The sequence below is a fragment of the Tremella mesenterica genome (assembly GCF_000271645.1).
Source record: "Tremella mesenterica DSM 1558 unplaced genomic scaffold TREMEscaffold_2, whole genome shotgun sequence".
Classification (NCBI taxonomy): domain Eukaryota; kingdom Fungi; phylum Basidiomycota; class Tremellomycetes; order Tremellales; family Tremellaceae; genus Tremella; species Tremella mesenterica.
In genome coordinates this window covers 900,421-928,400 of record NW_006711226.1, presented here as the reverse complement: position 1 = coordinate 928,400, position 27,980 = coordinate 900,421, and the positions used below count along the sequence as shown (strand labels likewise).

General features: G+C 45.7%; 11 protein-coding genes across 11 annotated transcripts; 4 read left to right on the top strand and 7 right to left on the bottom strand.

The window, feature by feature from the left end:
- Positions 1-346: 346 nt before the first annotated feature.
- Positions 347-2,037, bottom strand: TREMEDRAFT_60148 (uncharacterized protein; the record flags this gene model as incomplete). The annotated part of the gene is made up of 4 exons (XM_007002670.1): positions 347-1,086; positions 1,142-1,309; positions 1,353-1,746; positions 1,819-2,037. 4 exons carry the CDS (start codon positions 2,035-2,037, stop codon positions 347-349), a joined length of 1,521 nt encoding a protein of 506 aa, XP_007002732.1.
- Positions 2,038-2,951: 914 nt separating this feature from the next.
- TREMEDRAFT_60147 (uncharacterized protein) lies at positions 2,952-4,008 on the bottom strand (the record flags this gene model as incomplete). The annotated part of the gene is made up of 3 exons (XM_007002669.1): positions 2,952-3,552; positions 3,611-3,688; positions 3,749-4,008. 3 exons carry the CDS (start codon positions 4,006-4,008, stop codon positions 2,952-2,954), a joined length of 939 nt encoding a protein of 312 aa, XP_007002731.1.
- A 505-nt stretch (positions 4,009-4,513) lies between these two features.
- Positions 4,514-6,356, bottom strand: TREMEDRAFT_60146 (uncharacterized protein; the record flags this gene model as incomplete). Its single annotated transcript, XM_007002668.1, has 3 exons — positions 4,514-5,327; positions 5,371-5,510; positions 5,541-6,356. The coding sequence occupies 3 exons, from the start codon at positions 6,354-6,356 to the stop codon at positions 4,514-4,516; spliced, it is 1,770 nt and encodes a 589-aa protein (XP_007002730.1).
- A 573-nt stretch (positions 6,357-6,929) lies between these two features.
- Positions 6,930-7,902, bottom strand: TREMEDRAFT_60145 (uncharacterized protein; the record flags this gene model as incomplete). Its single annotated transcript, XM_007002667.1, has 2 exons — positions 6,930-7,674; positions 7,718-7,902. The coding sequence occupies 2 exons, from the start codon at positions 7,900-7,902 to the stop codon at positions 6,930-6,932; spliced, it is 930 nt and encodes a 309-aa protein (XP_007002729.1).
- Positions 7,903-8,463: 561 nt separating this feature from the next.
- On the bottom strand, positions 8,464-9,876 carry TREMEDRAFT_60144 (uncharacterized protein; the record flags this gene model as incomplete). Its single annotated transcript, XM_007002666.1, has 1 exon — positions 8,464-9,876. The coding sequence occupies one exon, from the start codon at positions 9,874-9,876 to the stop codon at positions 8,464-8,466; it is 1,413 nt and encodes a 470-aa protein (XP_007002728.1).
- Positions 9,877-10,624: 748 nt separating this feature from the next.
- TREMEDRAFT_28230 (uncharacterized protein) lies at positions 10,625-12,336 on the top strand (the record flags this gene model as incomplete). Its single annotated transcript, XM_007002382.1, has 6 exons — positions 10,625-10,888; positions 11,075-11,413; positions 11,593-11,717; positions 11,766-11,937; positions 12,077-12,233; positions 12,281-12,336. The coding sequence occupies 6 exons, from the start codon at positions 10,625-10,627 to the stop codon at positions 12,334-12,336; spliced, it is 1,113 nt and encodes a 370-aa protein (XP_007002444.1).
- A 926-nt stretch (positions 12,337-13,262) lies between these two features.
- TREMEDRAFT_60142 (uncharacterized protein) lies at positions 13,263-14,980 on the top strand (the record flags this gene model as incomplete). The annotated part of the gene is made up of 6 exons (XM_007002665.1): positions 13,263-13,290; positions 13,364-13,546; positions 13,663-13,905; positions 14,116-14,321; positions 14,517-14,643; positions 14,841-14,980. 6 exons carry the CDS (start codon positions 13,263-13,265, stop codon positions 14,978-14,980), a joined length of 927 nt encoding a protein of 308 aa, XP_007002727.1.
- A 1,111-nt stretch (positions 14,981-16,091) lies between these two features.
- TREMEDRAFT_26995 (uncharacterized protein) lies at positions 16,092-19,160 on the top strand (the record flags this gene model as incomplete). Its single annotated transcript, XM_007002217.1, has 11 exons — positions 16,092-16,341; positions 16,649-16,919; positions 17,170-17,220; positions 17,317-17,624; positions 17,739-17,775; positions 17,870-17,974; positions 18,021-18,086; positions 18,209-18,295; positions 18,498-18,520; positions 18,584-18,786; positions 18,936-19,160. 11 exons carry the CDS (start codon positions 16,092-16,094, stop codon positions 19,158-19,160), a joined length of 1,626 nt encoding a protein of 541 aa, XP_007002279.1.
- A 360-nt stretch (positions 19,161-19,520) lies between these two features.
- TREMEDRAFT_60140 (uncharacterized protein) lies at positions 19,521-21,253 on the bottom strand (the record flags this gene model as incomplete). Its single annotated transcript, XM_007002664.1, has 7 exons — positions 19,521-19,606; positions 19,925-20,057; positions 20,356-20,401; positions 20,453-20,596; positions 20,754-20,812; positions 21,025-21,093; positions 21,206-21,253. 7 exons carry the CDS (start codon positions 21,251-21,253, stop codon positions 19,521-19,523), a joined length of 585 nt encoding a protein of 194 aa, XP_007002726.1.
- Positions 21,254-21,529: 276 nt separating this feature from the next.
- TREMEDRAFT_71088 (uncharacterized protein) lies at positions 21,530-23,431 on the bottom strand. The gene is made up of 5 exons (XM_007003003.1): positions 23,091-23,431; positions 22,821-23,021; positions 22,498-22,776; positions 22,011-22,424; positions 21,530-21,828 (listed from the first exon to the last, which is right to left on the bottom strand). Exons 1-5 carry the CDS (start codon positions 23,363-23,365, stop codon positions 21,564-21,566), a joined length of 1,434 nt encoding a protein of 477 aa, XP_007003065.1. The 5' UTR covers positions 23,366-23,431; the 3' UTR covers positions 21,530-21,563.
- An 808-nt stretch (positions 23,432-24,239) lies between these two features.
- On the top strand, positions 24,240-27,801 carry TREMEDRAFT_60138 (uncharacterized protein; the record flags this gene model as incomplete). Its single annotated transcript, XM_007002663.1, has 8 exons — positions 24,240-24,264; positions 24,309-24,727; positions 24,774-24,907; positions 25,180-25,527; positions 25,571-25,791; positions 25,847-27,505; positions 27,564-27,600; positions 27,723-27,801. 8 exons carry the CDS (start codon positions 24,240-24,242, stop codon positions 27,799-27,801), a joined length of 2,922 nt encoding a protein of 973 aa, XP_007002725.1.
- Between the last annotated feature and the right edge of the window lie 179 nt (positions 27,802-27,980).

The window sequence follows — 27,980 nt, the reverse complement described above, 5'->3', positions numbered from 1 at the left end:
GCGGGCCTCGCCGCACCCCACGTGGTTTGTCTCCACGTGGTTTATCTCGAGGGTAAATCTGTTATTGTAGTAGATCATTACTATATTTTCTCTCCCTGCAAGTTGATGTAAACTTTCAGAACACTTTTCCATGGTTGCGGCATTGTCAACGGAAAGGTCATGTTGCGATTGCAAGTGGTATAACCTATGCATTGGATGTCAGGAAGCTCAGAGGTATGTAATGCACAATAACCATGTCATCAATCGAAACAAACTCGTTAGATATCCCTGCTCCCACCCCGTTTACAGAACTCGTCCCAGTAGAGCAAGAGATTAGAGGGAAAATAGAAACAAATAGACATTTATGTCAACCGGCTTGACTTTTCCGATCATCCAGCCATTGATGCCATTTTCCTCTCAAACCTCTTTTCCTAGGATCGGGATCTAAAGAAGAAGTTATAGTTGAAAATGATGATCCTGAATCGGAATCATTTGGTATCCTCCAAGATTTCATCCTTTTCAACATTGATCTTCCCTTACTTTTCGTATAACTGAAAAATGACTTTTTCCGAGATCTCACAGGACCTCTCATACCTGTCATTGGTCGATATTGAGTTAAGTGACTGCGACTTTGATACATTGTTTGATCCCGTACAGGGGTGAATGTCGTAGGATCTTGTCCTGTCGTTTGATACCTACTATACAGCTGAGAGATACCAGATCGGTAATCTGAAGCATGTTGATAATCTTCTCCTGGACCAAAACCTCGACTGAGATTCCCTTCTCTCAAAGAACTATCCGTACTAACCTCATCGAAAATTGCAGTCTGACTCGGCCCGTACGGTCCTCTTGGAGCAGATAAGAGATCTCCTACTGATCTCGCTTTGTGCGTGAAGTTGTTTTTGAAGATTGTGGAGATGTTGGAGTGTGCTCTGTTCAACAATCCGAGCTTGGAAAGGGGACGATGATCGGATGTGTCAGAGAATGTAAAATCATCTTTTATCCTGTATTTTTGCAAAATATCATCCATGGTGGTGATTGGTGCAAATCGTTTTGAGTATTCTTCATTTGTCACTTGAGTTTGAGAGGGTGAAGAGTCGGACGCGGCTGTATCATGAGCATTGACAAAGCATAACGATGTACAGATTATGGTGAGACGTACATGATATAGGAATTTCTTCACTCGAGACATTTGTCGTTTCATCATGTGTCTCCACTCTGGTTAGTCCGATCGGACGGGGATTCGCATTGATATTTCCGGTCTGCGTAGGACTTAATTGATAAGGGATAAAGTCATCACTGGTAGAATTAGAGTGATTGAGAAAATCGTCTGAATTGTAAGTCATGACTACGTTTGATATATAACGACATACGAGGAAATTCTTCCCATTTATTATGATCGCTCTCATGGTCTAACCTTTTGTCTGGGTTATTGTCATCCGAATGAGCCCTGTCGAAATCTTCAGGCCGATATTCGAAAGAGAAACCACTTGAGCCAGAGGATTCCGGTAAAATCTCAGGAGCGTCAAATACTGGACCTTGAGGTATAGCCGAAAATCCCATGACGGGCTGATCCGAAGATTTGTCTTGCTCCGACGACTGTGGGATTTGACGCTTCCAGTCTTCGTGTTGTATAGGGCCGGAAGAGTTGTCAGAGTCGTATTCTTGAAGGTCAAAATCACTTGTTGTAGTAGATCTATCACCTCCGGAACTTTGCTGATCCAAACCATCATTCTCATCCCCGACATCCAAATCGGCACTGACAGGCTGACCGTAAGCACATATCTCAAGGGCAGAGAGTATGAAGGATGTTGAAAAGAGCAACGAGATGGGACGTACCAAGATGGACTCTTCGATTATCCCCGTTGCGTCTGTTTTCGTGGTGAAATAAGTCCTTTGAGGGGCAGGCGCGATGAGAGGAGGATCTGAAGGGCCATAATAGTCTACTGTGATGGAATATGCGTATGGATGTGTGTAACCTTCTGTTCTTTCATAGGGGTGGGTATCACCTCCCAGGAAAGAGATGTCAGGAGCATAATTTTGGACTATCGTGGCCATCTGTATGGGGAACTGTTTTGATTAACAAGGTATGTTTATGTGAAAAGTTGATAGATATGAGTTTGTAATAAATTGTAGATGTTGAGATTGAAAAGGAGAGAAGAGGGTGACAATCGACATTGGACATATGAGACCGGAGGTGCGCTGCGACATCAAAGGAGGTGGTATGATATGACACATGAACAACTTGGGAGAGGAAAGAAAGGATGACAAGTAGGTCAGCACGTCATGGGGAAACGAGGACAGGGGTCTTGGGGCATGAGAGCGGAGTATATCGTGTGACGTGTTGAGATCTTGAAACGAGTTTGATGTGTGGAACAGATAAGTACTTCGCCCCGTCGTTTGTCATAGGAAGATCGAACATATAAGTGACTTACCCCTTCGTCGTCATTGGAAGATCGAAGTGATGAATATTTCAGTACGATAAGGAGGAGAGTTTCAACAACTTGGACTCTCAGTCCGAATGGGGTGTGAGAGCATTCATGAGACGTTAATGAGCCAAATGATGCCGGGGTCAAGTACTTAGGAAGGGAGACAGTTAGAAGGTGTAGTTAGGTTATGGTAACTTCCACTTGAGCAACCAACAGGACCTAGGCATTTGAGATATCCTCGGGTGGTCTTGTTTCCCTCTCATCAGCTAAGTTGCAAAGTTGACTGGTCTCAAAAGATGCTTACATGGTCTATGGTCCACTAACGTGGGCAGTGAGTAAGTAGTAAGACGACGTATGACGGCATGGCGAGAAGGAGCTTTGTGGCAAACTCGGCCATGACAATCGGAATGTGGCGTTGGGAATAGTGATATCTTGGGCACAGGTCACCGTCACAGTCTTCCTACTTTCTGCTTTGCTTCAAATATAGTGTTATCGCAAAGAAAGAGTTGCATAAGATCCTCTACTCGTATCCACTGCCAATCTTCATCCACGACGTAGAGTACCTCTTCTGAGGAGAGGCCCTAACTGCCGTCCGACAGAGCGATGTAGGGTCCTTCGTAGCCTATCTGCGGGTCGATTCCCTCGATGGGTCATGCAAGAAGGGTAAACGTCCAGAAGGTCAAATGTGTATGAACGAGGAGCCTGACCGAATAGCATTTTTTGTTCCATTGTGGTAGGAACGAATCTTTGATCCGCAATACTGGTGAGTCCATATTGACAGCGAATAGGCTTGTTGGTAGAAGGTTGAATGGTGACAGGACCAGAGACCTCACGGCTACCAGGAAACCATTTGAACCAACTTGTGGAAGGGCTCTCTTCTGCCGTCACTCCCGTGTGCACTTGTGATGTTGGTACTGCTTGAGTTGTAACATTCGGGACTTGCTCTGGGCCAGGAGCGCTGACATCATTGCTTCTCGTGAAGTAGTTCCACCAAGAAGAATCCTGTTTGCTCGTCATGGTCTCCCCAGCTTCTGACTGGGCAGTTACGTAAGTATCTGATGCAGCAGAGGGGGCGGAAGTTGGTGGTTGTCCATGGGAAGTCTGTGAATGTCTTGGGTGATCGTTGTCAGAGTCATCAAAGTGTCTAGCAACATCAGCACCATGACCTTATGAATTCAATGATGACACATGATCAAACTCACACTGTTCTTGCACTGTGATTGGGCATCGTACCGGAAGTCGGAGCATGTGTTGGTGGAGGTTGCATTGATTCCGCAGGTCTTTTAGCAACATCAGCACAATGATGTTAGAATCAAAGAATAATGCATGACTAAACTCACCCTGATCCAGGTTCACAGTGCCCAGGCATCCGGCTGTCGTGTAAGCTCGTTGCGTTGAAGTCTGTGTGAAACTTTGTAGTTGGGTCGAGGTCTGTGGTATCGGTACCCGTTGTATTGGGGGTTATGGTATCAAGATCGGTCCTATCCTCAGCCTGTGTCATCGCAGTCCGATTATTGCCGCTGAACACGGACGCAACAAGGCAGGCAGTAAGAAGTCCGCTGATTCCGATCAAGTGGCTGGGATCACCGTAGCTGGACATGATCAAGGAAAGTCCAGGATAAGTGGACAAATGAGTTGTTATGAAATGTGTCTACTTGAGATTTATTGTGTAAGATATTCAAGGAAAAAACTAGAACTTTCTCACACTCAAACAAAGGATGAAACATAGTTTGAAACTCCATCAGGATGAGACACATATTTGGTGGAGGAGTCATGGAAGAAAGGAAGGGTGAACTGTCAACTCTATGTGAATCTTTCTTTCGTCCGTCCATAATTTATCCGTCACGAATCGTCATGGCTCATACCTGTAATTTCTTCTGTTTTGATTTATAAGATCTCTCGAGAGCCGGGAATAGGTATTTGAGCAGCAATTGGTGATGAAAATCATCGATAAGCAGTAGAATTTTCAGTTTAGTGGTAGACATAACGATCTCAAAGGCAATAATATACAATCTAGGTGTTGGTAAGTCATGGTTTATCAAACTATTAATCATGACAGCTCATAAGTATACCGTTCCCAATCTCTTTCACATGCGAGTCCACGTTTATACCCTTGGAGAGAAGAATCTCCGTGAAGTTCCAACAAACCTCGAAGTCGCCCGTGTCGTAGGTCCCACCTTAGTTCCCCTCGTTAACGCCGTCATCATCCGAGAAGGAAGTCCAAAGAATTTTCTACTGTTTTCACCTTTCCACACTGACGTCCATCTGCTTGTCATTGGCGGTTCATTTCCGGAAGATGACAACCGAATCTGAGGTCCACGGCTTGGGAGTGGTTTCCTCCACCAGCTCTTGGCTCTAGTATCTTGAACACTAGTCTGATAGTATGACTTCTCATTAGCGTCAAAACTTGCCAAAGTCACTTTTGGATAAGAGTAAGTGGTAGAGTTATCAGTTGTTGGATTCCCGTTGGTACCCAACGTATTGATCGTATTGGTCATTTGGGGGAGGTCGTCGGTGTTGATGCCAAAAGACGAAGACAACTCGATACGTTTTGCACGATGGAAATTCGTTGAACTACGAGGAAGCATACTGAATGGAACGTCACGTTCGTTACTTTGATCTGTGGATGAAAAAGATCTCTGTTTGGAACTTTGTTTGGTGACTGAAATCAGGAGTTCGCTCAAGGCACTAACTCTTGTGGAACGCTCAGATAAGGATGGTGTCATCTTCGTGCTCACCACTCTTCCAAACTTTCGAGGACTTGTTTGATGACTTGTCGGTAATGGATCCGAACCTTCAGTATTTTGAGATTGGTCTGGAATGGGAATCTGAAAATGACTCAGTAGATATTCCATTGAGAATTTACTCCCCATGTCGACGGATAATTGAGGAGGGTTCACATTACGAATGGAGGGCATCCTGATCTTTGTCAGTGATATTCAAGCTAAAATCAAATACTTACCGCCTGTGGTCGCTTTCAGCCTCAGACTCAGGTGAAGTAGTAATGACTTCTGCCGTTTCCTCTCCATCTTCAATGGAGGGTTCCCAGTGATCTTCCCTCATCTCTCTTTGAACGTCACTACCTGACTCTCCGACATCATTCTTCATGTCAGTTCTCGAGCCATGTCCCACCTCCTCGAATGTATTTGTGTCCCCAGTGGTGATCGGTTTCAACTGAAATCCATCGATTCCCGGTGGACTCGAGGGGTTCATCTGCTTCACCCATATCTGATCGTCCTCTTCATCTATCTGGCCCTCCTCCCGCTCGTCTTCTGTGTGACCGGAACTACCGACATTGGAATGTGACTCGGTATATGATTTTATGGAAGGAGCCATACCTAGTTTGTAGCCGTTTGATAAAGCTTCTCTGACCGCCTCGATTCTCTTCTCCTCACTATGTCGGACCTCTATTATGTAATTTTCCGATCTAGTCGACGGTTGATTGAAAGGCTTTCCAAAATCCCCTACGTCAATGAACATAGGAGAAGTCGGATGTTTATCAACTGCCAACTTACCCTCATCAAAGCTTCTGTCTTCGCTGTGTCGTACCTCTATCATAGCGTCATCCGATTCGTGTAACCCGGAGGTGGATGTTGATATTGTTCCCCTTTCATCAGATGGCTGACGACTATTTCTCATCTCTGCAAGACGTGCCGATAACTTTCCCGTCTGATAATTTGATTGATGGGTCGAGAAAGCGAGGTTCGGTACCTTTATCATGTAATTTTCCGATGAAGTTGACGATTGGGTGAGAGGTTTTCCAAACTCTTCTACATCAATGAACATCGGAGAAGTCGGATAGTTATTGAATGCCGACACGTCCCTATTGAAGCTTCTGTCTTCGCTGTGTCGCACCTCTATGATAGCGTCATCCGATTCGTAAAACCCTGAGGTGGGTGATGTTGATATTGTTTCTCTTTTGTCAGATGACTGACTACTATTTCTCATCTCTGCAAGATAGGCCAATGAGTTTCAAGTTCGATAATCTGATAGTTGAGTCGAGAAAGCAAGGTCGAGATCGATAGTTATGGGTTTTCTATCTTGGTAAGTATTCGTATGTGTTTATTGAAATGGTATTTCGAAATAGGTCCTCTCATCTATCTATAACGACCATATATAGCTGAATAATCGGAAAGGTATGGGCACAGCTTCTCACCTTGGAAACAAAGAGATGGGGAGGGGTCACATTGATGTTAGGGGAAGGATGCATGAGACTTGAGAAATGACGGAATGCAAGAAAGGAACTCACAAACTCGCTATCACCTCCTGGATTTACAGAGAGTTGGGAATTGGAAACGGTTCCCATCAGTCTGACCAGGGTGTTGGAGTCGGAGACATGGTAGGTAAATGTCATGAGCCTGGGAATGAAAAATGATACTTGTCTCGCGATTCCCCCAACCCTCCTCAGAAAATGTGTGTCTCGTAGCTGCGTCCACATAGATCGGACGACCAAGAAATCCCCACAACTCGCAATGAATACAGATTAATCGTGTATGACACCTTGTCATTTCCTTCGGTGACTCAAAAATGCGGTTCCCAGCGATCGACATAATTGGCAGCATACCCCGTTCTTTCCCATTCACGGAAATCCCAAAACTCGTCCAGTTTAGAAGATCTTCTCGTTTCATCCCCATCCTCGATAACTCCTGCCATGTCAACGTCATTTGAATATCCGGTTTCCGGACTAGCGTCCGATCTTTGTAGTGATACATCTTTCCAGAAACTGAGCCAATTCCTGTGAATGACCTCGAAAGCATATTTCACCAGTTCCGGATTGACAAAAGCAGAGCGGTTCGTCGGCAAATGACTAAACCAAGATCGCCATTCTTGTGGTACGGTAGGATCTGTCCTGATCAATAAACCTATGATACTCCATGCGTCCCGTTTGGCATTTATCATCAAACTGATAGGTGCTTTGGAACCCATTAGGTTTTCGAGGGCAACCAATTCCTTTCTCTCCGTTGTAGAGAGTTGTGAACGATCACGACTTGTGAAGTACTCATCGCGCAACCAGGAGGTAAGTTGTGAGCTGGCAGAAAGAACCATTCGATCCGTCGGGTTGGTGAAATATGTGGGCTCAGTGTGTTCAGGATGAGACGATGGACTGAATGAGTGGTCGACGTATCTGGAAGTGGTGTGGGTATTGGTATGATCGGGATATGTATTTGGAGGATAAGATGAGGGAATCGCAGTGATATCGGAGTTATCTGTGGTGGTTCGGTTTGGTCTCCTCAATAGAGAGAAGTCGGAGAGAGAAGTAGAACCTCTGAAAGTAAGTATCGATGAAAACATTATTCATGAACACTTACTTGTCGTCTGGATCACCCTGAGAGTGGCTGGTGATACGGGTATCGTCATTTTGAGACGACACAATCGCAGCCGTATCACTGAATAAAGTCCCCGTAGGACCTATCGTCCTACCTGTTGAGCTGGTATTCCCCAGTAACCGCCGAAGTTGTTTAAGCCTTCTACCCTGTCCGCGGATTGAGCTCATCACCAGAAGATTGATCGAGTGTCGCCTTCAATATTGATGCGGAGATAATGGATAGAAGAGAAGAAGTGGTAAAAGGTTCTATAAAAGAAAGTCAGTGAAAGTATTCCGTCACCGCGACAGCCATGACGATGGGTATGAAGGGAGGGAGGTTGAGTTGAGATCCCGCAAGTGAAAGGAAATGGTCTAGTGAAAGGATCTGCCTAACTTTACTGAAATGTGATCAATAGTCGAAGATATCTCGGAGACAGAGGCAAGGAGTATCGAGGAGTTATGCAATACTTCAATTAGTATCTCAACACGATGTGAACGATATCAGTTTGCTCATTGAGGAAAGTCAGAGAACAAAACGTTCATGGTGCATACTCAAAAGTTTCTAAGCCGACAAAGAGTTAGAGTTTCTATCTATCTTCTTCGCCGGGAAGAGAGGGTCAGCGGAAAGTCGGGAGTCAGTAATGTATGAAGGAAGATTCGTTCGACGTGATCTGGGAATGGTCAAAGTGCCATGGCGCAACGTACTGCAATAAATGTAAATATCAAAAATTTCCGTTACGCAGTGATTGATCAGTTCGTGGAAAGTTGTCTAGGTCCCTGGAGGGGTCTACGAGGTCCTCTCGGAGACTTGGACGTCGCGTTCGTCGAGGTCTGCGGGATCGGTGTTTCGGTGAAAGGTCTTGCAGTGCTCGTGTTGATTGTACGTGTATTGGTCGTCGGTGGCGTCGGATCGATCAGATCTTCTCCGGGGTTTGTCTCATCTAGAAATCGGTGATGTTGATGTCTAGATGGGAACTGGCTATCGAATGCGAGGGCCAGTAATTCTTCGCGTGTCATCTTATCCACGGCCTTTGCTTCGAGTGTGGTGTTCGCCAAGATGAAAGCGGTGCAAATTGCATCTGCTTCTGGATTGGAATCTGGCTTGTGCGTTGGCTGCTGAGTAGTATTACCAAAGTCGGATTGCGAATTGTCGACGTCCGTATGCGCGGGTGGAGGGAACATCTGTGAGACCCATTCAGCGAATTCCGCCTCTGTCAGGTCGGGATTGGGGAAGCCGTGTGTGAAGGGAGTTCGAGCCACGCTTGGTCCCGCTTCGGCATATCCCCAATCGGGGTCGAACTCCGGGAGCTTCTTGCGTTGGGGCTTGCGCACAGTTCTGTTTGACGTTGAGGTCTCCTTGGGACGGATAGTTGGGGATGATGAAGTATCGAAAACTGTTTCTTCGTCTATAGACGACCGAGAAGCAGCCGGTATGGGGTCATACGAGATAAAGTCGGAGAGATCGACACCTTGAGTGATCTGCAATATCGCATCCTCGATGAGTGAAGGATCCAACGATGCCGTCTCATCATCCAACATTCTCCCAATTGTCTCCTCTATCTCACTTTGTATCCCACTCTGTATCCCACGTTGTATCCCACTCTGTATCCCACCCTGCAATTCCAAGATCACCTGGTCGTATGCGTCATCCACCAGCTGTTGAGACCATGATCTTATTTGGTCTGCTTCGATCTCCGTACCGAAAGCGGCAACGATAGTATCGATCTTGTATCTTCGGAAATCGTTCCGTCTATCCACCTCGTTCGTTTCTTCCCCCAAAGGATCGAAATCAAAGGCATAGCTACCGACGTCTACCTCATATGGGTCCAGCTCGGCTTCTGTTCTGGCGGCAGCGAACGCTGGTGAGGCGGCAGTGATTATTTGTGAGGGTGTTTGTGATGTCTGGGGCCATGCCCATGGCGTAGAAGAGTCGTTCCCAGGGGTTCTCGTCGCTGTTGTAAGCCGACTTGGTTGGTATCCCCGGTCATTGGGACGTGAAGTGGGTTGATTAGTGTAAGGCGCTATAGCATGAGAAGTATTGGTACTCCATCTCGGGAGAGTTGGGAAGTGACTTGTCCTTGCTGCAGTTGTCGGGTTCGTAATAGCAGAAGTGGGAGTTCTCAATGACCTGAAAGCCCGAGAGACGTTTGGTAACGGGGCCATGGTGTTTATAAGGCTGATTGAATTTTATCCCTATTTGATTGATTGGTAAGTGCCGGTGTGCGCACAGAGCTATAAGCTCAGAAATGATGTCGAGTAGTGATTTATGTTGAATTGTCAATAGTACTGTGAAGTGGCGAATGGAAGAAGAAAAGTTTTGAAGTGGGAAGAAATATATGTGAACGGCCGTTGGGGCCATCGAACAGGATGAATGGAGGGTGAATGAAAGGATGTTCTTCTGGGCTGTACGACAAGTTTGTTGAACGGTTGCGGGGTTTCAATGAGTATCGAGGAGAGAAGTCCAAGGAGAAGACGGACGTGATGATGAAATTCACATACATTCTCACGGTTGAATCTGAGATTGACAAAGGAAGCAGGGATGTGGGGGGGGGGGGGGGGGGGAAGCTATGGAGAGTGTTCGAAGGGGATGGACCGTCCGTCATCGCTCCGTAGTTCAAGGAGAATGTTCGAGAAGTGTAAGAGTGACCGACGTGGGAGATAATACGTCATTGAAACACCCATGATCCGCTTTCTCAAACGAGATGATTTTGGCATGAGAGGGTATAAGTCAAGTGCTTCAAGTAGTTACTTGGGTAGCTTCCAAACAAGAACAGTCGACGAAACCCCGTTGGTATGGAAAATTTGATCCCGCTCCTCCCTCTTCACGTTTCGCCTCTCCCCACCATCGCCTCTCCTTCTCCCCAGTGATCAGTGACCTCTCTCCACACGTCATCCTTCCCAATACTCAAACATGGACTCCTCTCGAAAATCACGATGGGACACGTCAGATCCCTCGGCTTCCTCAGCAGGACCTGCAAACGCCGTCAACACCGCCGACGCGGCCGCTCAAGCTGCAGCTATCGCAGCTAAGATTGCCGCTTCCCTTCGTCCCGGTGCCGGGTCGTTGGGGACTGAGTTGATCAGGAGGGAAGAGGCAGGAGGGTTCACTCATGATATCGATATCAATGATTTGAGAAATCGTTACTTGCTTACCAAGGGGACAACGCAGAAGGAAGTGAGTCTTTGTCTCCTTCACTCAAAAATTCTCACCCCAAACTTCATGTTACAACTCCTCAATCTTCTTACCAATAGTCCCACTTCTCTAACGTGTGAGGGGTGCGTGAGATGCAACATCAGATTATGCAGGACTATGACATCTTCTCGGTTGTTCAGAGAAAACTAGGACTCATGCTGATGGAAGATCGCCGATGCCACAGGTGCATCCATAGTCACCAAAGGTGTCTGGGTACCAGACACGGCCCATCTTCAACCAGGAGAAACCCCTCTCTACCTGCATATATCTGCGACGTCCAAAACTATGCTCGATGACGCTGTCAAACGTGTGCGTGACCTCATTGATCAGGATCTTGGACCTTTGATCGATGACCGAACTTTGGTGGCCAGAAACAGGGCTTTAGGGTTGCCTTTACCGGCAACTGTGTTGCCCAATGGTAGACCCAAATGGCCGGAGGACAAGCTTTACATCGGATTGGATAGTTTACGGAATTTCAATATCAGGGCGAAGACTGTTGGGCCTCAAGTGAGATTTTCACCCAACAAACCTGCCCCCCTTTTACCCATCTTCCCACAGATTCTCAAATTTGATTCAGCCGAACGCTAATCACACGGATCCCTCATCAGTCAGTAGAAAATTATCATCGTGGCTTGTGACTATATACGGGATTGTTACTATATATGGGGCTGTTACTGACTAACCAGGGAATGTTTGTAAAATATATTCAGGCGGAAACTGGTGCTCGAGTTCAGATCAAAGGTCTCGGATCTGGGTTTTTAGAACAAGATACCGGTCGTGAAGCTGAAGAACCGATGCATATCAACATTGCGTAGGTGTCTGCACTGCGTTTTTTCAAATTCAAAGAGCTGATCAGTAGTGCACCAACGCAAGAACAAGTCGAGCGTGCAAAGGTGTTGTCGGAGGATTTGTTGGCTGTTTTGAGGGTAGAATATGCTAAGGCGCGGGATGGACCAGGACAAGAGGGAGTGTACCAACAGGGATACGGAACGTACGCTGCACCGGGTCAAGACCCATATGCGGGATATTATGTGAGTTAAAGACCAGTTGCTTTCGTCTCTATTCAAGAATGACATCGACGTCCCATCACTCTACATGTCCGTTATGTTAATGACATTGCACCCAATAGTGATCTAATGACTCATGCTGGATACAACACTAATGCGCCAGGGTCAACAAGGGACACCCGCACAAGGTCAAGAAGGCACTCCTACTCAACCAGGCGCTACACCAGCTCCCGGTGGTCCCCCTCAACAAGGCTCAGAAGCCTGGCAACAGTACGCCGCTTACTGGGCTGCATACGGGTACGACGTTTTGGATCCTCAATGTATGTAATTCATCATCTCTTATATAACCAATTGGCTGACGAAACAGTCCAAGCTTGGCAGGCATCGCAATATGGACAACAGGGACAGGCTCCTCCTCAGTGAAACTGTGTAATCTATTTCTATACTCTGTGAGGATGCATGTATCTGGTTTCCGTTCCCAATCTCTCCATACTATGTTTATTGGTATCTCGAAACTGCTACTAATGTGTCAGGAGACGAGCATATCATGCTGATGGAAGAAATGTCGGCATAGTCTCATCCGCCCGAGACACACGATTCTCGGGGAGGAGAGTCCAAGTCGAGTATAACAAATGAATATAGCACCTGTTCCTATCACTGAACCAGTAGAATACTAGGAACAGTGTACACTTAGGTGCGGGGGTTGAGGAAAGATCAGCACGAATATAATTCTGTTCGAGGAGGCGGCTTGCTCTGGTATGAGGAGAGGAAGAAAGGGCGTCATATATCAGAAAACTGAGCGGTATGAAGAGAAGAATTTCCTGTCGTGATCTTCTCCCTGTCAGCTACGGTGGTTATGGATTATGGAGATGTCGCATGTCGCACCATTGGTAAGATGGGAGATGTCAGAGGGTGAGAGGAGAAGCTTTTCACTTTTTTCTTTGACATGGGTGGGTGATGGTTGATAAGACCTCGAACGAAACTCCACGTCACACTTCACATGTCTCCCGGGATACTAGGGATCCCTGGCCGCCGGTTGACTTTTCCTCCTGGAGTCTTCGTCATTCTACCCTCGAGACAGCGAGATGATTGAAAGATAGGGCGCTTTGCTGAGCGTACTGACCTAACATTCACTCAAACCTGACTTCTCTCTGAACTGAACTGTGTTTTCGGGATTGTAGTACAACCAAGATGCCCTTTCCCCCATACTCAAAACCGTTATCTTCGGTCATATCCGTTTCTCATAATCTCAACATATGACGACTCCTCTTCAAAATCCCAGCTAACTTTTCAAATCATCTACAAAGGATCAGTTCTTCTTTCCACGTTGATACAAATTCTATTCGAAAATGAAAGTTCTCGTATTAGGTGCAAGTGGTAAGTCGTTTCTTCTCATCGTTCACCGTCAAATGAGAGGGAGGAGGAAAAAAGATCTCAAATTGATTAATAGGTTTCATAGGAAACGCAGTGACCTTAGCTTTTGTTCGTGCTGGTCATATTGTTTATGGACAAACCAGGGATCCGGCAGTAGGAAAGGAATTATCAAAAGAAGAAGTCATCCCTATACTTTGTGATCCTTATACGGACGAAGGGAAAGACGTTTATGCTCCCATCGCAAAACAAGTCGATGTGTGTGAGTTTGATCCTTTCATCTCTAATCAATTTCTCATCTATCTATACATATATGATCATCTTTTTGTAGACAATTCTTTGGAATGAACAGATGTGAATATGAAAGCTGATATATAGTTGTAGATTGCCTTAAATCCGGTGGTGCGGACAAAGCTTTAGGAACACTCAACCATTTTCTTTCTTTAGTACAATCTCGTCCTAAAGCAGGTCCTAAACCTACTTATATCTATTGCGGTGGATTATGGTCTTGGTCACGAGGTTCTGGAGGTTTAGAATCTTGGACAGATGAAAGACAACCTAGATCGGGTTATAATCCAGCAGTAGCTTGGAGAGAAAAAGTTGAAGAACCTTTGTTACTTGGTAAGTATATATATTCATTTTCTCTTCGTTTGTTTGTTTGTTTGTTCGTTCCTTTCTTTCTTTCTTTTACTTAAATAGATATCTTCCCACTTTAAAAGTCGAATACACTCTTTCAAAACCTGATTTTGTGCGATGATCGTAATGTGCAGAGTCTCAACGAGAGAGGGGTCAATCAGACAGATGTCGGAAGGGAACCCACTGACTTTTTAGACGAAAGGATATACGGGACAGTCATAAGAGCTAGCATGTTATATGGCAGAAGTGGCTCTCATGTTGGTAGAAACATATTCGAAGTGGCTTTTCAAGCTGCTACCAATGGAAATGGTGTGTTTGAAACTCTTGGAAAAGAGGATACTCGATTACAAACTATTCATGCGGATGATTTAGCCGAGTTGTTCGTACGTGTGGGTGAAAGAGTGAGTTTCATCGTACTTCTCCTACCAAATCCGCTTCGGACTTGATATACCTGTCAACCTTGTGCTAAACCCCCTGGACGCCTTCACGAAGGACAGAGAATTCTACGCGGAAGGGAATGGACGATGATGATAAATTAACCACGTTTCGGCGTATTTCCTAATTCTATCGGACGTCCTATCGAGCTAACATCCCAGGGCCCAATCTGTCGCGGTCAGACTTTCCTAGGTGCAAACCCTCAATCTGAATCATTGCTCGACCTCTTGAACGCAGTCACCAGGGTATCTGGATGTAAAGGGTACAAATTGTCAGGTCCTAAGACGCGTGAGTTGTCGTCTTTCTCTGACCCACTATTCATCATACGCCGTCTGCTCCCATTTCAACTATCCACATCGACATTGTGTGTCTTCTCTGTGCCGATATAACCATCGCTCACCGGAACCGTCTTGATAATTGGGGTCGAAGCCGCTCGTCGGCGCTAGACATAGCTTGAGGCGTGATACTATCGCTGACATGGCTAGCCTACGACGATTGCTGGGTTTCTACACTCAACCTTCGTCCCAGTCTTGGTTACGCTCTGACCGGTTGGCAACCCCGAAAAATGAGTTTGGTGGATAGTATGGACACTTTGTGGACTGCTTATTTAGCTCATAGAGAGTGATCTGAACAAACCTCGTGTAGACTCGAAGTTCGTTCATGAGAACCAGGTTTTATATGTAACTTATCTCTAATTCTGTGCTTTCTTTCGGAATGATATCCACGTGATTCACCTTTGTCCTCCATTTAACATTTCTCATTCCATCAATCGAATTATACGGATCAAAGAAAAGGTAGTCCAGTCCGCTACGTACAGTCTCACGCATGGTATCAAATCAGAGTAAGTATACTCTCCTCGTACCCTTACCATCACGAGGTACAGATACTCGTGTAGTATCTTTGTCATTCACACCTTTTTCTCCAAATCCAAATTAACTATCTTCCGCGTGGATATCCCGTTGGCTCTCTGTGCATGCAGGTGTGGAGTAGAGTACAACACTCAAAGTGGAGGCTCTTTGAAGAATCTCACGAATTCCCGGTCAAGCCGGTCCGACATGTCCGACTCAATGGTATGGTCAAAATTCCAAATCTACGAGTCAATAGTGCACTATCTCAAAGTAGCTTACAATTTCCCCCATCAAGTTCCTGACTCTCGTAACGTCAAAGTGTATGACCTTCTTTTGCTCTACCTTCCCCAAAATATCAATGTACTTTCAACGTCACCTCCTATATGTTGATGAAAATACATGGTGAGCTATTCAAATTGCGCATTTACTAAGTGGAGGAATTCATTTTCTTCGGACGTAATCGAAACTCATCGGTTCTAATCGATCAAAGGGGGGGTACACTAGGCACCGGTAAAGTAAAGTAACCGAGGGGTTTGTGTCTCAATTAGTGTACGGACTTAAAGTAGAGTAACGACGCCCTTACGCCCTCACCTCAAACGGCTCAAACGGGATTGAAAGTGAAAGATCGGCAGATCGGCAGCATGCTAAACTTGGAAATGTGTCACGGGGGGCGAAGTTTAACGTGTTTTGAAGAAAAAGTTAATAAGAACGGTACACTTCCTTGATTCCTCCACATTCCCCAACACAACTTTCATCTTCAACTGTCCTTTGTATCGTGTAACCCCTTCCTCAACTCGTTAATCATCATCCACTCTGAAGCCACGTACAACGACCAACATCTAACATATAAAGAAGACTTGAACCCACCAGATCGCAACCACAACTACCATGACAGAAACAGAAACAGAACCTAAATTCATCGAGGGGAAAGATGATGATTCTCAAAAACCAAAAGTTCAAAGAGCAAGTATCAGTTCACAATTAGCCACTTGGCATGCGGATAGAGGAGATAAAACTTTTATTCAAGCTATGATACCTCGTATACATCATCCTGCCAATGGGATCAAAGTCACGAAGAACCCTTTCAAATTATTAGCCATGGTCTCGTTGTATCCCGGATGGCTCATGTTTTTCTCTGGTCAGTCAATCCTCTTTCTCTCTTTCTCTTCTTTCTCATCTCACCCAATGTCATTTGCCTTTTGTTCACTTAATTTTTGTTTACCTGTTTCTCATCATTGTCAAGTCTTCCATCACACCATTTCCTTATTCGGTAGACAAGTAGTTACTCACCGCCCGAATATACAAACAAGTATGACACACCTCCTTTCGCTTCCCCTGACCCCTTATGCGTCTCCGACAAAATCTCAAATGAAATCTTGATGTGAAATCTCATCAAACGTGCTACATGCTACGAGTACACTATATAGACGGAAGCTGATCTGAAGGTTGGTTCGCTTGGACTTGTGATGGTTACGATTACTTCGCAGTCTCTTTGACCATACCTCTCCTCGCTAAACAATTCGACAAAACGACACATGATATAACCACTGCGATAACTCTTACTTTACTCTTCCGATCTCTCGGAGCTGTCATCTTCGGGATTTTGGCAGATCGATTCGGACGTAAATGGACTTTAACGGCGAATTTGGTAGTGGTTTGTATATTCGAATTGGGAAGTGGGTTTTGTAATACCTATTCTCAGTTCTTGGCAGTTAGGTGGGTCCTCTTTCGTCTCTTCTTGTCATTTACTCTTTCACCCACTCTTGATTCGTTATACCGTTTTTTGTCAGTCTTTCGAAATTCACACTCATGCTCGAAGCCTTGTCTTTTGTCCTGTATAGATCACATCATAAGCCCGCCTCCAACCTTGACATCTCAAATTCGCTAAAGAGTGATTCCCCGTATCGACTCTCGAAGGCTTGTCTCATACAAGAGATACAAGAGAAGGGCATTTACTGACCCCTAGGGCCTTATTCGGAGTGGGTATGGGAGGTATCTGGGGTCAAGCAGCAGGAGCGTGAGTCCTCTCCTATCCATCCATTCTCTTACCCTACTTTATTGTCCTTCCCCTCTTACTTTCGACAAGTCATATTAAAGTTATCTAACACCACAGAGCACTCGAAAATGTCCCCATCGAAGCCCGTGGTATCTGCTCCGGTATCCTTCAACAAGGTTACGCAGCCGGATATCTTTTAGCGGCAGTCATAAACCTAACCGTCGTCACTTATTCCAAATACACTTGGCGATCATTATACTTTATCGGAGCTGGATTTTCCTTAGCAGCCGCTATACTTCGTGCTGTTTTACCCGAATCACCTCAATATGTCAAAGCTAGACAAGAAGCCAAAGCTTCTGGTCAAACGACATCTCAAACGAGTAAAAATTTCGCCAAGGAAACTTGGGTGATGTTGAAGACGAATTGTGAGTGATTTTTCTCCATATTCTCTCTCTTTGGGGTGTTTTTTTTCGGTCACACTCTCTCGTTTTTCTGTGATGGAGAGAGGATAGGTTATTCTCGATGAAGCTGATTTATAGATCTTAAATGGATTTGGGCGGTTTGTATGATGACTGGGTCAGTCTCCTGCCTCATTATCCTCCCCCCTCCCCGTCCCCTTTCTTGACTTCTCCACTCTCCCGTTTTGTTGGCACAATGCACTAACGGTTAGATTCAATTTCTTCTCCCATGGATCTCAAGATCTCTTCCCGACTTATCTCATCACATCAAAACATTTATCATCTAAACTAGCTTCAAAAGCCACCATCATCTCAAAGTGAGTTTTTAACCACATTTTCGCAAAACAATTTCTGACAGAGTAGTTGTGGTGCTATTGTTGGTGGTACTTTAGCAGGGTATTCTTCACAATATATAGGACGACGACTTGCGTGAGTTCTTACTCCCCTCCCCCCCCCTCCTATTCAACCATCCTCTGACCGTTGACTTCTATAATTCGATGAAATTACCAATTGAGAGGAAAGGGAGAGCAGAATGTAGACTGATGAATAAGAATCATCATCTGTCTTTTGTATACTGCATGTTGGATCCCACTTTGGATATTACCTTCTTCTTTTGGTGGATTATCAGCTGGAGGATTGTGAGTTATCCTTTCATTTAGTCTCTTTCCTTCCCCCTCCCACCCCTTCTTCCCCAGGCGTACTCTTTCATCCAATTCTGACCCAACGATCTCCCTATCCCAAAATGAGTTCCCCTACCGACGTCACAATACGTTCGCTTTCAGCATCCGAACCGTCAGCTACAAAGCGTATCATATAATCATCGTACGGAGCTAATCCCAGCTTCATCCAATCAGGTGTTCAAGGTATGCCTCCCTTCTCCTTACCTCCAAGTTCGCTCATATGTAAGTACATGGGCTGACTTGCAGGCGCATGGGGTGTAGTCCCTATCTACCTAGGAGAAGTCGCCCCTCCCGCCTTCCGAGCAACTTTCGCCGGGTTGGCTTATCAACTAGGTAACATGGCTTCTTCCGGTGCGGCACAAATCGAAACGGATGCAGGGGAAAGTTTGAAATTAACAGGTTCCAACATACCTGATTATGCTACTATTCAAGGGATCTTGATTGGTGTTGTGAGTCTTTTTTTCTCCTTCATCATCTCATCTGCTCTTTTTCACTTTCCTTTTCCTATCATCTTATCCGTACTGGACGCTCCCCATCCCTCTGGTTGACTCTCAAATTTGATTGTTTCATGCAGCGGTAGAAGGTTGTTAACTTCTAGGTGATCGCCTGGATGCTAATCTTCGCTTTCTTAGGACCTGAAGCAGATCATTCACATTTCGAAAAAGCAAAAGTAGCTTTCCAACAAGGAGCAGGAGCAGAAGCGACCACCGAATTAGTCGAAACTAATCTTCAATCACCTTCCTCTCATAGATCTCGCAGAAGGGATGAATCTCATCACGATGATTCGGATCATCATCAACATGTTGAAAAGATGGAAGCTTGATTGTGATTTCTTTTTTGTTTTTCTCAATTTATAATGTAGTATGGAATGAATCGGTGCTATAGTTTTGTATTGTAAGAAGGAAATAATCGGATGATGAGATAGTGAATAGTTGGATAGTCTAATGATTGAATTAGTGAAGAGAATTTTTGAAATGGTTGTACCAATTACATGCACGTAGTCAATTAGTGTGGTGTTGTATTCCTCTGTGATTGAATCCTTCCAAGCGTGCTTTGATTATGCAGTCCGTTATCAATCGTCTCATGATGACTAAGAGTATGAGATGCATGATGATGAGAGAAAGAAAGATGTTTATCGGTCAGAGAATGATTATCATGATGATGGCGGAGGAAAGTATGAGAATTAAGAAAGTTTAGAAGGTCGACGACCCCATGGGAGATCGTACCATATCTTGACCATACGTCCACTATCTTGACCTATACCGAATACTGAGGTCAGATTATATCCACTGGGCGATTCCGGAACGCGGAACGATATAGAGTCACAGTCCTTGGAGAAGGTGGTATGGCGATGAAATTGATCCAGGCATATGGATAGAAACATCATCTCAACGGTCGGAGAGAGAGAGAGACGAGAAGTTGACCAGATGGCAAAGCATGAAACAAAATATCTCCATCGAGAAAGATGTGACATGAAGAATGTATGTGGTTGATTAGGATAATGATCAGAATCATATTTGAGTCAAGGTAGGACAAGCTGAGACAACAAAATCAAATGGAGAGGTAAAACTCCAGAGAATCACTCACATTCCCTCTCATCACCTTCCATCCCTTCCCTAAAAGCTTCCCCAGTCCCATGTCCTGATTCCGGAACGGAAGCGTCTGTGGAAGCATGATGAGCTGCTAAATCTTGTAATGGCGGTAAACGGTTTATGAATGCCTAAGAATCAACATTCCCCCCTTCGTCCGAACTTTACATACATCCCCAAGACCAATACCTATTTCCTGAACACACCGCCAATATCTGTATCACCTCTTCATTCTCATTTCAAAATGACAAACCAAAACACAACGGCTTTCAAGAGAAATTCTAACCTTCCACTGTGTTATACAAGAATTGAGATACTCGTATGAATCAAAGGGGGGTTTTGTGTGTGGAAACCCTTGGTGGAGATGATTTATTCCAGTTGAGAGAGAGAGAGACGAAAGATTCAATGATGAGATAAATCAAGACTCACTTTCAAAAGCATATTTAATAATTCCGTTTGAGGTCTATCATCCAACCTATTTTCATCAACTTTCATATATGTTAAGTTTGAGAAAAAGAAAACTTACACATCAGCTATCCTTTTTCCAAATCTATACCACCATCCATTTCCTCCTACTAGATTTGATAATCTCACAGATGGGGCAGAAGCGTTCAAAGCTGCTCGAACTCGATTTGAATATGCTGGGGGAAGTGGGAAAGTAGTGAATTCGCTGTTCATCAGCGCTGCATCAACTTGTATACCGATAACCTCCTAGACTTTGATGTTAAATCTTCCATCAGCTTGCTCAGGGGAACTAGGGGGAAAAGGTTTGAATGGCGGAGGAAAAAATCATTGATCTAGTCGAGAAAGAAGACTGAGAGACTGACTTGAGAGAAAGAGTTTGAGCGAGCCAGAAAGGTAATTCTAATTTCCCATGTTGATGTATCTGCGCGTTAAATGGGTTGAGTTCCAAGTCTCATCGTCGTCTCGTCCTGCTGCAAGATAACATATCATGTGTTGGTTCTCCCTTTCACACGACATAATCCATAGCTTGGACTAGGCCATACAGACCTATATTGACTAGTCAGGATTGAGAAGGTGTCAAGTGAACGGGAAAGCGGGAAGTGGATCGAGACAACAGGGAGAAAGTTCACTCACATTGGGATCAGAACCTCCTTCTAGATATCCTAACCCCGGAACGTCTAGTACGAACGTGCATGATAATTTCTATCCGTTAGCATATTGCCAGTGAGGCCTCATCAGCTGGAAGAATGATGGATATCCGCATAGTGCCAGCAGGGGAGAAGTGGGGGATATAGAGGGAGACGGAAGGACGGACGTGGTTATCTGCTAAGATGGAAGAGAGGGAGAAGTAATCTTCCTCCATCTTTTCTACCTGGACGTCTACTCTTCACCGTTGCGGGTATGCCTGTCTCCACTTGGCCTAAGTAGGATATCGTTAATGGTGTATTTGTATATCGTTGTTGTGAGTGCGTTAGGTGGAGGTGGAAGACGCGTCTGAGATGTCATTTCTTTCCAACGGAAACAGATGGCCAACGGTCAAGATGTTACCAGTAGCAACGCGCAACGGAAGGGGGAGGAGGGTGATGCAACTTACTAGGGGAAAGAAGCGACATGGCGACAGGGATGAAGAGTCAATGAGCATACCATCATGAAAATATGCATAGATTCACACTCTACTTCTTTTCTATCTGCAAATCCACCCTCCTCAGTCCCATGGACAAGACGAACAATCCTCCCACCACAGCCGCCACAGTCAGAGGTTTCTGCAATAGTGCCGACAAAGGGTATTCGTAAGTCACATAAATTGACTGAGCATGGAATTCTGTACATCGGGTTTTTCGAATGGTTATCATGTGTCTTCCCGTCGAGTCGAGATAGGTTTTGTGAGTCGTGTGATCGATGGAGTCGACAGGGAAGGGTGTGAAGACTTCTACGGAACTAATGATGAGTTCTGAACCCCTTGTCCATTGCTTACACCCGCAGCATCATCACAGAGTGCTACACCATAGCAGCTTGCATAGTAAACTCAGACAGGAAAAGGAGGAAAGACAACAGGGAAGGCAAATTCTAAAAAAGTGATGAACGAGAGAGGGACATGGACCTGATGAAAAATCACTCACCGAGCTCCTTCAGGAAGAACAATCCTCAATTCCGCAACTTCAATCACCATATCTTTCACAGGTGTCAAAAACGGTACAGCCAAAACATATTTATCTCCATTGACTTTCAAAGCATCCCCCAATGGTAAATCCCATCCAACGACAAAACTGTAATTCCATCCGCCCAACAATGGATATCTCGGTTTCAACTCCAGAGTAGCGTCGACTGTCCTTGCCGCTCGTTTCTTGGTCGATATAGCTGGTAAAGTACCAGGACGGAAATGAGATGTAGAGACGTTACCTATAGTGTCGTAGAAATAAGCCGAATGGGCGTTTGGAGGAAGACGAATTGTTAGGTCTGTGAATATTTGGGCGGGAGTGGAAGCGTGAAATCTGGATTGTTGATGAGTCAATCGAGAGAAGAAGCCTTTGAGTCTGGAATATCAGTCAAATTCACCACAGTGACACAGATTGTGATGGAATGATAAGAGGGGATTGTGAAACTCACTTTGGCCCCATATTCACCAAAGCCATCTCATCTTGAATATTCAAATTTCCGCCCCAATGACTAACCTCTGCATTCCTTCTCAAAGATGACAAACCTATGATTGGTTGATTGGTCTCGTAATGTACCGACAGACTCGACTGTTTCAAATCCCCACCAAGTGTAGGAGGAACGCCATGAAAAGGACCTAAAGTTACCGTACCCGAAGCTTTCGTCACGTCTGAATCTCTGATATACTCCTTGGGGACTTTTGACACTGACAATATCTGAGCTGTAGGTGATCTACAAATCAGTATGTTTATCCTGTCATATACAGATCTACTGACCTAATTTTGATCCTCTCTACTTCTGTGGGATACCAACTGTCCACATAAGTTGAATCACTGTTCCACATCAGATACTGCGGATCGGTTTGTGCGATTTCAGCGGGTAAAGGTGTTGAACAATGAGTCAAAAGTTGATTGACAGACAGTGTCACAGCTTGATCTTTCTTCAATTTTCCCAATGATAAAACAACAGTCGGTGCACTGTAGTCAGTATATATGTAGGTCGTATCTTTTCGTAGTCAAGTGGAAATCAAAGGATGCTGAACCCACCGAGCCTCGGAATGCAAAAGTAATCTAGATTCGACATCTTGCCCACCAAGTTTGACTTCCCACCAAGCAGGTTCCAAATCTCCAGAGCCTGCGAGAGCTAACCAATATTCTGAAGGATCATCAATGAGGGATTTGATGTTGTATTGTGTGGTGATGGAAGTGGTCGCTCCTCCCAATTCGACGGTACGAGCTATGGCTGTGTTGATGTAGTTTTGAGGAGGAGATGTGGCTTGAACTAGGGATACCAGTAGAGCTATAGGGAGAAGGAGTCTCATCTTTGGTGACCTCACCAGGCAATACTACTTACTCGCTACCCCGCTGTCGTCACTGGAATGTTGAGGGTAGACGTTCCTCAACCTGCACTCTACTCGTATTTTAGCGCGTAGGGATAATCCCTACGGAACTCGAATTAATCCCGACGAAATTTTGCCACTTTCTCCCAAAATACGTCACTCAACCCGAGGATCCCTCCACTACTGACCCAAATACCTACGGAATGTCCCCAAATCCCCCCTGTATTGAATATGCATCCTACCGTGGCTTCCTGCATATCTATCTGTTGCCACACGTATTCTGAAGCCATTCATGCAGGCAGAACCTCCGAATTCGGAGTCCTTGGTTCTCTATAGCCATTTGGAGATCAAATTCGGAAACGCCCCCGAAAGGATGTCTCCTTCAACCCTAGGCACTGTTTGGCGGTGTTGGGGCACAATCATTTACTTCTTCTCTCTCTCTCTCAATCTAAACACAACAGTGACTTACTCACTTAATATTACAAGCTTTATGTCTCAGAATAATCAAGCTGATCAACTCATTCTGAACGCTTTAAAGAGAAAGTCGCCTTTTCGTGGTCGACCTCCGAAAGTTTATGCTCCTAGTGCACAAACACCATCAACATGTCAGTTTCTTCCCCGAAACTTGTATTACTCCTTACTAACTATGTAGCCGGTCCTTCCCAACGTACTGAGTCTTCTTCTATCTACAAGGCAGCTTCGGAAATCCAGTCAGTTTCAGTTTCGGTGCCCTGTAAGACAGTCCCTTTTCCTTTTGGTTTATTGAAGCTTATGCTCAGTAAATAATTCAGAGCAGTTTCCCGGACCCTCGCAGCTAAGCCCACAGAGTGTTCTCCCCCAATCTTCCAATCACAAGATGCCTCTGTCCACGGCTGATCCCAGTGGGTACTTTCGGACCCCCCTTATGTATCAACTGACAGGAGAGTTGCCTCAGGAAATACTCCTGTATCCTCCAACGGTATTGGTATTGTGACACCCGACTCGGCACCCTGGACAGAGCTTGTCATGGCCTCCCCCTCAGCTTCATTGTCTCCTGCTGTTCCGAAATGGTCTCCCTCTCAACCTCTGAATCCTATTTCGGTGGAAGATGAGATCATGACTGCCAGGCAAGAGGCGGCCGGGCGCTTCCGAATTGTCAATATCTCTTCCGAATCATACTCCGTACCACGTCCTGAGGCTCAAGTCTTGGAGCTGAAAGCTCCTCGCACCGATGCTAGTCTTGGGGTCAACATACGTGCTTTGGAAACCTTCTGTCGATTACCGAATCCTGACCTGGTGGATGATGATCGCTATGAACAGTTTGAGGTGGCGTTTCATCATATTCCGAAAGCCTTTGACGCGTTGGTCAGTGTTCTGCTGTTTCGGAAGTGTAACTCTGTTGATATATTAGCGTCAGGACTACCTCATTGAGACCCAGCATATATCCAAATGTGTTCAAGTGGAATGGTTGGATCCCCCTGGTTTATTACCCGCCGACATCAGGGGAAGACATGGCCTCTTCTTTGTCTCCGACGGTGCTGTCGCGTCATACCCGAATCGGACAGTGTTTCGGTCGATCTTCCGATGCAGTGGCAACTGTACCCAGATCCAGCCAACTTTGGACAGTGTCCACCACCATGTTGAGCCGAAAGCAAAGGATGAAACACAAACAACAGCCGAAGCTCACCCTCCAACTGCTGCCAGCGCACGATATTCCTCAAGAGCACGTTTAAAGTGTGATCTTTTTCTTGAGGTCGGTCACCTAAGGATGATTCATCTTCACTAAGCTCATGTTCTTAGATACGAATGACTCCCAGCAATATCCGAAAAGGGGTCTGTTGTCTGATCCGCCCGAAAGCTGCATATCACGGTCAACCGAACCCGTTGACATTACTTCGGATTTCGCCACATCTCCGAAACCTACTCCACGATGCTGCAACTCTGGTGGGAACGACTGAGTCACGTCTTCCGCTTCGGTGGTACAATTCCTTCTGCAAGATTCACCCCTATGTCCTATGGGTCAAGGCAAATTATCCCGAGCGTCTTCCTACCACCACTGACTTCCAAACTGCCATCCGAACGGCTCTGCGGCAGGAAAGGCTGGATCGGCTACCACTGGCGGCGATAAGTATCTTACATGAGGCCAATCCAAGCTCTTTCCTGCAGTATGTAGCCAGCGTTTCCTTGTCCTCATGAGCTGACTGTCAGTTGCGAATATCCTGAAGGCCTGGTACTCGGTGGCACTCAGCCATTCCCAGCGGACTCTTCGTTCATTGCAATCATCAGTCCGAAACATGCATTGCAATCAGCAATTCGGCATGCCACAGATCGGGGCCTCTTTCTTGATTCGTCTTGGAGAAATAAGAATGCAATACGCTGTCCCGTCACCTTGCTAGCCACAGTGAATGAATATGGTCATATGGTCCCTGGTGAGTCTTGTGGTTTGAAGGGTTTCGGGTTGTTTCGGAGCTGACAATGCTCCAGTAGCTGTCATGGTCTCGAATCACGCCAACACCGATTCCTACACCGAATTCTTGAGCGTTATCCGAAAGGCTATCAAGAAAGAAGCGAAAGCATTACTCAAGGGCAAATCATCAGTGGTCTCCGAATATGAGAATGAAGAGCAAATCCTCATCAACGCCGAATACATCCACGAGGAGGATTTCCTTCCACTACATTTCATGATTGATTGTGATGACGCCGAACGAAAGGCCATTGAGGAGGTCTTCCCGGGAACTCCAATTCGGTTATGCCAATTTCATTTCATGCACGCCGCCCGATCTCGAGCACTTCGGCTATTTGGGAGTGATCTGGTGGGTACCGAAAAGGCCTTTGCCTTCCTTGTGGCACTTCGGAGGTGCCAACGATGTTCCGAAGAGGAGTCTTGGTCAGAAGTTTTTGCTCGACTAGAAGCCGATGTTGCGGCAATCAGCAATAACGATCCCGAAATTTGGGACAAAATCAGAACCTGGCTCCTGTCTGAATGGTTCAGCGACAGATGGAGGGGATACCTTGTCGACTATGGTCTGCCACCTCATCACACCCGAGATGGTACTCTCTCAACAAACAACTTTGTCGAAGCGGCATTTCGGACCTTTGACAGAGTATTCCTTGAATCTCGAGCCAACAAACGTATAGACAAACTCCTCACAATCATCATCGACGTTTACTTTCCCATGTATCTCCATTCACCACCAACATCTGCCCGCTGTGACCCCACGGTTCTGTCACACATACTTCAAGGACTGGAGCTTTGGGAGCAAGGGGCGGTTAGGGAATGTTTCGGACACGAGATGCCTATGTCATTGAGAGGTCAATTAGATCATACATATTGTGTGACATCATCCGAATCGAGCAAAACAACACCGGACTCACATTACTGTGGGATCAAAGACAAAACTCGTGAACGATGCTCCTGCAGATACTTTACCGAAACAGGCAAAAGGTGCTCGGGTCTCTGGGCATTGTACTGCTTTCACACTTGTGGCTCCTCCGAAAAGTATTCTAATGGTGTCACGGCAAACGAACTGCGACTGCAGACTCGAGCTATACAGCTACAACGACGGTTAGGAGAGATATCTTATCCATTGGATCAAGAAGACCTTGTTGCCTATTGGGGACATGACCCTTCGGAGCCTGTGTGGCATGATTGGTCCTCCGAGCAGCCTCCGAAACAGGGCAAGCTCATCAGCATTGATAGTGCCAACCTTGATTTTGTCGAGCCCGATTCGCCCATTACCCGCCGAAACCGATTCCTCAACCATGCTGACGACCATCCCTCAACCACTGCCACGTTACCGGTTTCAAGACCAGAGGCTGATAAGGGTGGCCGTCCAGCAGCTCACCGCCCTCTGCATCCTTATCGCCAAAAGACAGCCCCCACAAAAGCTGGCATTCCTCGGGACGCACTACCACCACGAGATCGACCTGTTGGAGCAAAGAATTATCTTCAATCCTGTTTTGCTCTGTCATTGTTCCATATTGTCTTCCGAATCCCAGCCTTCGTGTCCGCATTCAACGAAGCTAATGACGCTCTCAGGCCTCACGCACCTTCTTTGATTGTGTTACTAGGTGACTTTCTTAAAGCCATTTCGGTAACTAGACGGCTGGTGGATCTGAAGGACATTGTACCGATCCTCCGAAGTGAGTTCCCTTCCTCCATTATTGCTGCCAATCAGCATGTTCATTTGCTGACATGCAGGTGAGAACTTGATAGATGAAGAATCTCAGCATGATCCGTGTGAACTGTTTCTCAGAATGACAAGCAAATTCAATCAGATCATTGAACAGAACCCGATTCGGAACACATTCGAATTCGGAGTAACCTGGGAATATGTCTTTCAGCCCTGTTCCCACGCAGTCCCTGTCAGGCAAGAGACATCCTCACTGGAGAGGCAAATGACCGTTCTCCAAATCTATCCACATGGCTCATCACTTAACCTCATCCAGCTCATGAACCTTTCATTGTGGCGTTCATGCAGTCCCCAACATTGCTTTTCGGTACCATGTGATGGACGAATGGCTGTCACTCGAGCACGAGCCAGATGTCCTTGGAATCCAACAACCTGCCCCGCATGTTACTCTCACATTGTCTGGGATCTCCGAAACCCCTCTGCAC